Source organism: Molossus molossus, unplaced genomic scaffold, assembly GCF_014108415.1.
Source record: "Molossus molossus isolate mMolMol1 unplaced genomic scaffold, mMolMol1.p scaffold_m16_p_19, whole genome shotgun sequence".
Classification (NCBI taxonomy): domain Eukaryota; kingdom Metazoa; phylum Chordata; class Mammalia; order Chiroptera; family Molossidae; genus Molossus; species Molossus molossus.
Window position 1 is genome coordinate 40,852,856 of NW_023425354.1, and position 10,102 is coordinate 40,862,957.

Below are 10,102 nucleotides of genomic sequence, written 5' to 3' on the forward strand. Positions count from 1 at the left end.
TAGCTAAAATAGTGCCCCGTCACTGTCTCCAACCCACTTGCTTCTATTATAGCGCTTACCACTATCTGATGTTATATTATATATTTAGGCATTTATTTGTCTGTATTCAGTCTCTCCCACTAAAACATGAGTTCTGAGAGAACAGGGAGTTGACCTGCACCCCCAGTGCCTAGAACCAGGATTGGCATGTTGTGGAGAGTTGTTGACTCAATGAATGATCTGCTTTATGTTAAGATCACAAGTCCCTTAGACAGTGTTTTATATTAATTCTGTTTTCCCATGATCCTGGAAGGAGGAAATATTTTCTTTCTCCAGGATTAATGTGTGCCATTGCTTGAATCACTGAAAGGTTAGAAAGAAAAAAGTATGTGGTAAAATAAATATTGTGTTATACCTTTGGCATAGAGAGCCTTGGTTCATTTCTAAGTGCAGCTTGGATTTGATGCAAAATAACCAAGTTTTGTTACAGAGTGTGTGAGGGAGAGATCCCTAGTTGAAGCAGAGTGATGTATGGGAAACGTGGTCCAATCCTAGGGCCTGTTGTGGAGTATTTAAAGTAAAGACTTCTTAGATTGAACCAGATAACATATGGATCACTCAGTGGTTAGAAACACAGGAGCGAGGATTCCACCACGATAAATCTGGCTCTGCCACCCATTTGCTGTCCTGAGCTTAATTTACATTATGGTTTTATTATTATTTCCTGCTATTGAGACTCTTGTTCTGATAACCTTATGTACAAATCTTTTAAATTAATGAGGGATTTTAGATGAGATGCAAGTTTACTGGAAAGGAAAAGAAGCCTTCAGTAAATTACAGAACAGTGGACACAGTTTGATTTCACTGTGATAAAAGAAAAATGCATATACATACACATGCATGAAAAAAAATCTGGAAAAAGATGCACTAGGGTCGTTAAAAATGATCTTGAGGTAACAGAAATGTGAAGATGGGGGCTTTTGGTTTGGGTTTTTTGTATTTTTGCTGTCTGTGTTTTTCTGATTTTTGCATACTACTTCTGAAATAATAAAAGGTTAGTTTTAAGTACATGAAATAAAACTAAAATAAACAAATGGCATATTATTAAAAGTGTCATTGTAAGTAGCTGATTATTTATATGCTTAAAGTGGAACACCATTTATGCGGTGGTTTGTTTGGCAGGTGCCACCATGTCGGCATTGACCCTGACAGCTTGCATTATTTGGTGCATCTGCTCAATCAAGTCTAACAGACACAAGGATGGCTTCCATCGGCTCAGGCAGCATCACGATGAGTATGAAGATGAAATTCGCTTGATGTCAACCAGCTCCAAGAAGTCCCTCCTAAGCCATGAGTTCCAGGATGAAACGGACACTGAAGAGGAAACACTGTATTCTAGCAAACATTGAAACACATACCTTGCATATCTCCCAACATAAGAACCAAGCAAAATTACTGTTCCTTTTGGGAGACACTGCATTAAGAAGAGAGACTATATTGCTTCTTCAAAGAGCTTTGGGAAGTTAAATTGCTAAATTTATATTCTTTGTGAATTTGGCTGGCAGTTTGGAACTTCCCCTCCTGAAAGTACTCTTACCTTTCTTTAAAAAAAAAAATCTGCTTTCTATTTATGCAGCAGAGATGGGACAGCCACTTTATTTTTCTTTTTAATTTAAGACGAACTGTTTGGAGCTTATGTTATAACTGCATAAAGCCAACTAGTGGATGTTGTATTTTGCACATCAGGTGTTTCCTAGTGGCTTTAGCTTTGTTTTTTTCTTTATTTTAAATGGCCAAAAGAATCCAGAAACATTAAGGCAGGGACAGCAGTCAGAATCTGACATAAAGCTTTAAAACTCAAGGTTTTCTTAACCTACTGAGAAGTACTTTTCTCTAGTTATTAAATAGCTGGAGTTTCTCTTATTATTCAGGTTTAGTGGGGGCTGAGTTAATTTTTAAACATATGACATTAGGAAATGAATAAATGGGCTTCCGCATTTGCTTTCTACCTGTTCCAAGGCTAGATCAGAACTGGTGGTCTGTGCTCTCAGCAGGATTTTACTACCTCTTGCGTAAAAGGTTTAGCAAAGTTTTAAAGACCCCCACTTTAAGGTAGAACTTGATGACTTTGTTATAAAAGACCTAACTGTCCATTTGAATGGAGCTAAGAGGGAAATCTAGCAAAAGCTGAAACTCATGTTGCCTATCTTTTAACTTGGTAAAAACCCATAGGTGCTGCTGCTTTTATCTGTGAAACACTAGTTATTCTAGGAATGCCTAATTCCTTAATATTCTGTAAATTTGAACCCTTTTCTATGTTGTACACTTACAGTTTTCAGATTACCCAGCAATCTACAAGATCTGAATTCTACTGAAAATATCTGGAAGTGTGGAAGAAACCTACTTGGCACATTCTTAACCTACATTTGAATACAAACTACACTCCAGCCCAAACCTACGCCCTGTAATAGCATACTGTTACTGAAATAGCTTGGCCAGTCCAATTCATATAGACCTCTGCAAGTGATTGGGTTCTTTGTCCAGATGTTTCATGTGACAGTCTTTTTTTATTAACCAGTTTTGTTAAAAGTTCAGTTGAAAGCATATGGCTCTCTCCACTTAAAAAAAGAAAAAAAAGCTATGAACTTCTATGTGGTGAGAAAAGTATCATCTTCACTGCCAGTTGGGTTATTGCAAAGACCTGAAAGATTTGCAGTTTATTGTGTATGTAATATCATGCTATTCAGTGGAAATGATGCTTTTTGTAAGTATGAGTCTTACCAATGATTTAATGGTTTGAATGTTTTAATGGCCAAATTGCTGCTGAACTTGTACTAAATCAGGGGATCAAAAAACGTGCTCTCATCTTTTCTAATTGTATCCTGTATCCATTCATGTATCAGCATCTCAAAGCCTTCATGTTGAGCGGTTTACTACCCACCTAAGTCATTCAACCAAGTTTTGTGAGGAATGCACCCAAAATGGCTTTATAAAAAACAGAGAATTGGTTCAGCAGGAATAGTGAAGTCATGACATTGATTAATGAGTATCTGTGATCATTTGGGTTGTTCAAGGTTAAGCCATTCTGGTATTAATCTTGTCATTAACAACTCTAAATGTTGAGCCCTTGCCACCCCATTCTTACCCTGCCACATGCATAGAACAGTGTTTGTGGGGTGTTAATATTTAATGAAATGTATATGATTTAATTTCTTCTCATAATACTTTACACTTTCCTTATGAGGATGATGTGGTGGTATTGCTCTTTTCAGCTTTATTTTTAAGAATGAAAACTCAGAAAAGCAACAGAGGGCCTAGGAGTGGCCGGCTCTGCTTGAGACATTACAGGAAGAAATTAAAGTTGATGTGACAGCCTTTATTTAATTAGGTCTTCACCCGAGGATACCTTTTAAATTTATTTCTCTCCTGAATTAAACGTCTTTAATTGTACATTACAGTGGCTGGAGTCCATGCCCTTTAAACATGTGTAAAATTTTTTTAGAAATGAGCGGATAAGTAGTTCTTTTCATAATTTTTCCTGAAAAGAAAATCAAATTCTGCTATAAATCTTTAATCTTGAACGATTGTATAAATAATGCATAGCTCTGGAAAGCAAGGCCTCTCAGCCTGTGTTACCAATTAACGTGAATGTGCAGGACCATGACTACTAAGACTGTGTTCTCTGCCCTGCTTTGTCTTTTATTTGTGGATCTAATCTGATGTTCGACCACATTAAGGCATTGAAGCCATATGGGATGGGGAATGCATTTTTCAGTGATTCTCCTAGAGACTTTCCATTTCCCTGGAGTCATGGAGGCAAGTAAGTATTATGAAATTTGACCAAACCTGAGTGGTGCCTTTCTTTACTCACAAGGCATGTTTTTTTTTTTTTTTTTTTTTTTTTACCCTGATGATCAGTTTGTAAACCTTCTTCCCTCCCAGCTCCTAAATAAAAGCAAAGTGATTGAGTAGGTAATATTCAAAGTGTCTGCCTGTGTAAATGTATTGATTATGCAGTTCAGTAAGGTGAACTTAAGTTAATTTCAGGAAGAAAGTTTGGTTTCGATGTATTTTGCTGAAAATTTGGATAGTGATTGGGATCCCATCCAGTTGAGGAATGCTTGCAATTCTCAATGGAGGGAATTTGCTTTGGGACTTTGTGATCCTCCAGAAAGGAAACAAATGTATAGTTGGCCCAGTGTGATTGATTGGTTTACCTTTGGTAACTCACCTGAATGGGATTTGAATATTGAATATTGAATTTCAAACCAATTATGAGTTGACAAATAAATAAAAGGTAGTCCTTATGCCTGAGCTTATTTTGTTTCTGAGCTAACACCAGGTTACTTAGTAACCATGGCCTGCTCCTCCATTTTCATTTATTCTCAGCAGTAAATAGTTTTATCTTCTTGTTGCCAGAATGCACTTGTGCCAGGTTTTGCCCCTGCTATATTAAAAGCGTCTTGGCTGTGAATGCTGTACCCAGTGCCCTATGTTATGGTTCTCTGGTGAGATTGTTTTTAACTTTATTATTATTACAACAAAATTCTGTGTTTGATGTTCAATGATTTTCTATCTAGCAACTTTTTTATAACACTCTGGGTTTCTGATTTGTTTTAATTAAAGGAATTTTGGGGGGTTAATTAGGGTCCTTGACTAATGTCAACTGAACTTGGATTTATAATTCATGAAGAAATATCTCCCAATACCCATTTGTTCTGTGTTTTAGCAATAATCAATACTCCACTTGACTTTCAGAGTATTATCCCAGTTGATTTTGATTTGACAGAATATGTTATGAAATTTGAGGCCATTGGACCTAAGTTATGTAACAAGTATGACTATGACTTTTATAAATGGCATAACGTGAGTGTACTAGCTACATTCTATGCTGGCCATGCTACAGATTTTATGGAGGTATTTTTTTGTGCTCACATTAAAAATCAGTTTTCACCTCCATTTATTTTCAGTGACATTCCCCAGCTCCAGAAAAATCTATAGCTATTTATATGAGGTGCCTAACACTCATTCATTTCAAGTGCTTCAGTCTTTGGTTTATTTCATGCACTGTGCCTTCAAACGAAAATTTTAAAAGGGACTTGAAACAAAGTTGAATCATAGTTTTAAAAAGTCAATCTGTGTAATGTATGTGAACTCTAACTGTAATGAGGTCTTTCTGTTTTTTATATGTAAACAGATCTAATCCTGTATAAAAGTTATTTTATGATGTTTGTCTTTCTTTGTGTTTTGTCTCATCTCTTTTCAAAAGCAATAGACCAGAAAAAGTTATTGTTCCAACCTGAAAGTTTGTATTTAGCTTTTCCACCTAAACTTGAAGAAAAATAGCACCAGGCCCGGAACAGAGGGGGTTACCTATAGAGTGTGTCTGTCTCAAATTGACTCAAAAGAAAACTTTCTGAAATACTTGCATCCTATAGTAGGCACATTTCTCCTTTCTGTTTGTAACTCAGCTGGATTGATATATGTCCAATCATTCCACAATGAACACCACAAAACTGGCCATTGAAAGGTTTATGTACCCATTTTAAACGTGTTTGCTAAAAATTTGGTCCTTTTTACAGGTGAGCTCAGTTAGAATAATTTGTCCAGGCATTTCTTGGCATAGTGGAGATGAATTCAGTTTGCAACAGCATGCTGATACTGCTGCTCTAATAAGAAACATGGGCTCTGCTGACAAGGGACTCATAGTCCAGACCAGAGAAATAGAAATGGAAATAAGCTGTATTTCTACAGTGACTGGTTCCTCAAAAAAGAAAGCCTGCTCTAGAAGAAGTGTAGCATAGAGATTTGAGCATGGACTTTGGAGCTGAACCAATCTGTGATCGATTCTTGACTCTGCTACTTGCTCCCCATGAGCTTTGTTTTGTACAAGCTTCTTAACATTCTCTGAATCTCCATCTCTATACTGGTTAAGGAATAATTCCTGATAGGATTCCAATGGCAACTAAGTGAAATAATGTTAGCAAAGGGCCCAACATAATATTTGACTCAGAATTGAATGACTGTGGTAACTAGCATTATTTGCTGTTTTCTGATCCCTTTGAAAGGAAGTTATTTTATCAAATACATGGACAAAGATCTGTGTAACAAGAGGCCTTTTTAATTTACAAGGAATCCCTAGACATGAAAAAAAAAAAAGCTATGAAATTTTTCATTATGTGATTCCATAGATTATCTATACCATGGCAGTAAAGTTTTAAAAATTGTGCCAAATGCTTTATATTTGTTTATAAATAAAGTTAGATTGTACTTATGCTTATTCTGTGAAAACAACCTTACTTAACTGCTGTAAGAGGTTTGAATAGTGATGATGTTTCTTTATCCCCCAATATTTGAAATATTTTCCTGAATTTTTATCAGGAGTTTCACATAACTGAATCAAGACCCTTTTGATTTGCATCATGAACAGTAATCTGACTGTGTTCAGTTTTTCAAATTTCTAGAAGCTGGTTGTTTTCAGCAAACATGAATACTCAATGCTAATACACTACTCAATTATGAATAGATGCCATTGTGTAGGTCTTCGTCTCCTATTCTCACTTGCAGTTAGAATGCCAGTGATTCTATGGTATTTATTGCATACCTCAGATAAATACATCATTATATACTACCCACAATTTAAAAGCAATCAAATCAGCATATAAAGCCCAATTTTAATTTTAATATTATAATTTCCACCTTATATTAATCACTAGAATGTTAAAAGAAAGCATATTATTTCTTTGGCATTTTGGCTGGAGTTAGGTGGAATCCTATTCCTTATTACTGTGTAAAGAAATGTACACAAGGTAAGCAAGAATTCGAGTAGAAGGGCGTTCAAGGTTAGAGGCCAGCCTGGAAGAAGTTTGAAGACAGGAGGGTGAGAAGATTGATTAGATTGAAAAATTTGGTAACAGACAGATCATTAGAAGCAATATGAAAAAGCCATGATATAGTTATAGGTGGAAAATAAAATCAGGTAGAGAAATTTTCAATGGAACATGTACAAAGAGATTGCAGATGAAATAGAAATTGTTATGGATTATATTCTGTGATTGTGAGTGAGGTTGAGTCAAAGTGAAGGGGTCATGGGGAAGGTCTAGATTGCTAGACCTGAACCCCTACTAATTTCAAGTTATTCCAACATTTATAATTATTATTGGCACTTATGGATTGGATGGTTTCTAGCAGAGTTTTTCAAGATCAATAAGGTTTTTTATTTGTGCTTGAAAGATGTGAGGTGCCTAGCGAAGGGATAGTTAGGGAATGGGATAGATGGGGAGGGGACTGATAATGGTAATGGCGGAATTGGACAACTGGATATTTTAAAAATAATTTCGGAATAGTTTGGATTTACAAAAAATGTTGCAAAGATAATAAAGAGTTGGAGGCTGAGTTTTTGTTTGAAGGATGTGAGTGTTGGAAGGGCAAAAGAGGAAGGATTGTATATACAGTTTGCTATTCAGGAGGACTGGAATGGGACACATTTCAAAGGGATTGGGCATAGGGAATATGTCTGGAACCTAGGCAGGTATGCATAGCCTAGGTGATCCACATGGCAAACCACATGGTACAATTTCTACGTGACTGAGTTAAATAAACTCAGATCTTTAGTGGAAGGTGTCTCCATCCTAGATTTGGAGGAGACCTCACAATTTTTCAAGGGCAATGATCAAATACAGACAAAGATAACCAAGCATGTTGAGAAATAAGACACCACCAGTAAAGAATGCAGAAAAAGTTCACCAGTTTTAGATGTTGACATAAAAAAAAACAAACCCAAAACATAAATACTATTTTCAAAGAAATAAAAGTCTGAGACTATCACAGAAAACTATAAAATAATAGAACTTTTAGAAATGAAAGTACAGAAATTAGAGTTAAATGGATCGTTGTAATGGCAGAATTGGCACAGAAGCAATGAATAGAAGGACAGGGCCATAGAAATTCTCTATGCAGCACAAAGACTAAAAGGTAGAAAATATGAAGGAGAGGGTAAAAATGTAGATTTAACATAAGACTAACACATGTTTGATAATTCTGATATAGTAATGCCAATTAATCCAAGTAAAAAGTACACATCCGCCCAGCCTGTGTGGCTCATTGGTTGAGCATTGACCCATGCACCAAGAGGTCACCGGTTCAATTCCTGATCAGGGCACATGCCCCAGTTGTGAGCCCAATGCCCCAGTGGAGGGCATGCAGAAGGCAGCCAATCAATGTTCTCTCATTGATATTTCTATCTATCTCTCTCTCCCTCTCCCTTCCTCTGTCTCTAAAATCAATAAAGAAAAAAAAAATGTTTTTAGAAAGAAGTACGCATCCACATCTAGACACATCAGTGAAACTGCTGAGCACCAAAGACAAAGTAAAGCAGTGAGAGAGAAAAGAATTAATTCAGCCCTGGCCGGTTTGGCTCAGCGGTTGGAGCGTCCACCTGCGGTCCAGAGAGACCCAGGTTCAGCTCCCGCTAAGGGCACGTACCTCGGTTGCAGTTTGTCCCCGGCCCTGGTTGGTCGTGCGGGTGGCAACCACTCGATGTGTCCCTTTCACGTCGATGTTTCTGTCTCTCTCTCTCTCTTCCTCTCTCTCCCTCCCACTCTATCTGAACAAAAAATGAAAAAATGTCCTCGGGTGAGGATTAAAAAAAAAGAATTAATTCAAAGAATTAGCAGTTAGAATAAGAGGCTAGACTCACTCCCAACAATGGAAACCAGAGTACAGTGACATCATACTTTGACATTGCTGGAGAAAACATGAAATAATTTGTAACACAATTCTATATTGAACATCTCTCTCAAGAACTAAGGTGAACTTCCAGGTAGCTGAAAACATTGGTGGCAGCCTAAATCACCCGTCTCCCAATATTTCATTGCGAAATAATGCTAGGAACAGGGAGGGGAAAGCACATTTATACAGAAACCACACCTCAGCACAACGAAGTCAGAGAATTCTGAAGCGTCAGACTGACTGAATAAAATGAGAAAAATCACTGAATCTCAGCATGTATTCTCATAGGCCTGCCCCAGCCCCACCCCGGTTCAAGGCTTTGGGGAGAGAAGGCAGATAGCGATCAACTGCAGGGAAGACAGAAGAGGGATGTCAGGGAAAGGGCCTAACGTTGGTCTAAAGCTACCGCCAGAAAAAGTCACTCCACCTGAAGTCTGAACAATCGAAAAACCATGTCCATGCAGGTCAGAGCACAAAGCTCTGGAAGGGACTTCAAACTGAGCACAATTTAAAGAGGCAGGCATGATTTAAAGGGGCAGTCTTTGAAACTTAGCTTCTTGCGAAGGGAAACAAGTGAAAAAGAATGGAGAAGCACCCTTTGACTATCAGGTGATGGAAGAGAAAAGAAGCCAAAGGAAAATTTAGGGTCCCGCAAGATCAGTGAGAACTAAAATTGGAGCTCTTCCAATTCCTCCCTACCACCAAAACAAAAACCACACTCGAGTACCTAAGCTTTGCTATAATGACAGACGAGATTGCAGCCACAAACCCTGAAAGTATAAATAACATAGGAATATTGATAAGGAAGAAGCAAATTTGTTATTACTGGTAGATATGATTGTGTATGTGGAAAATACAAAATAATCTACAGGTGAATTAGAAAAGATAATTTAGTTCTACTTCCAGCTATGAGTGTACTGGATTGAAACAGAAAGACCTTCCCAGAAAAGCTGGATTTAAAAAAACAAACAAAAAAAACTAGCCAGTGTGGCTCAGTGGATTGAGCATCATCTCATGATTCTGGTTCGATTTTGGACAGGGCGCATGCCCAGTTTGTGGGCTCAATTCCCAGTGGGGCGCATGCAGGAGGCAGCGGATGGATGTTTCTTTCTCACATCAATGTGTCTCTCTCCCTTCCTCTCTAAGAAATCAATAAAATACATATTAAAAAAACAAACAGCCCTGGACAGTGTGGCTCAGTAGGTAGTAGGTAAAGCATTGGACTAAAGGGTCACGGGTTCGAGGGTTTAATTCCCAGTCAAGGGTACATACTTGATTTTCGGGTTCAATCTACCAGTCCTGGTTGGGGTACATGGAGAAGGCAACCAATTGATGTGTCTCTTCACACCAGTGTTTCTCTCTCTCCTCCTTCCTCCCTCCCTTCTACTCTCTC

General features: G+C 37.6%; 1 protein-coding gene across 1 annotated transcript in view; it reads left to right on the forward strand.

Annotated features, from left to right (window-relative positions):
• CPD (carboxypeptidase D) overlaps positions 1-6,005 on the forward strand; it is a 71,534-nt gene extending 65,529 nt beyond the window's left edge. The window contains exon 21 of the mRNA XM_036270004.1: positions 1,162-6,005. Within this exon, the coding sequence (XP_036125897.1) occupies positions 1,162-1,388 (227 nt within the window). The 3' untranslated portion in view covers positions 1,389-6,005. The remainder of the gene's footprint in view (positions 1-1,161) is intronic.
• The last annotated feature ends 4,097 nt before the right edge of the window (positions 6,006-10,102 follow it).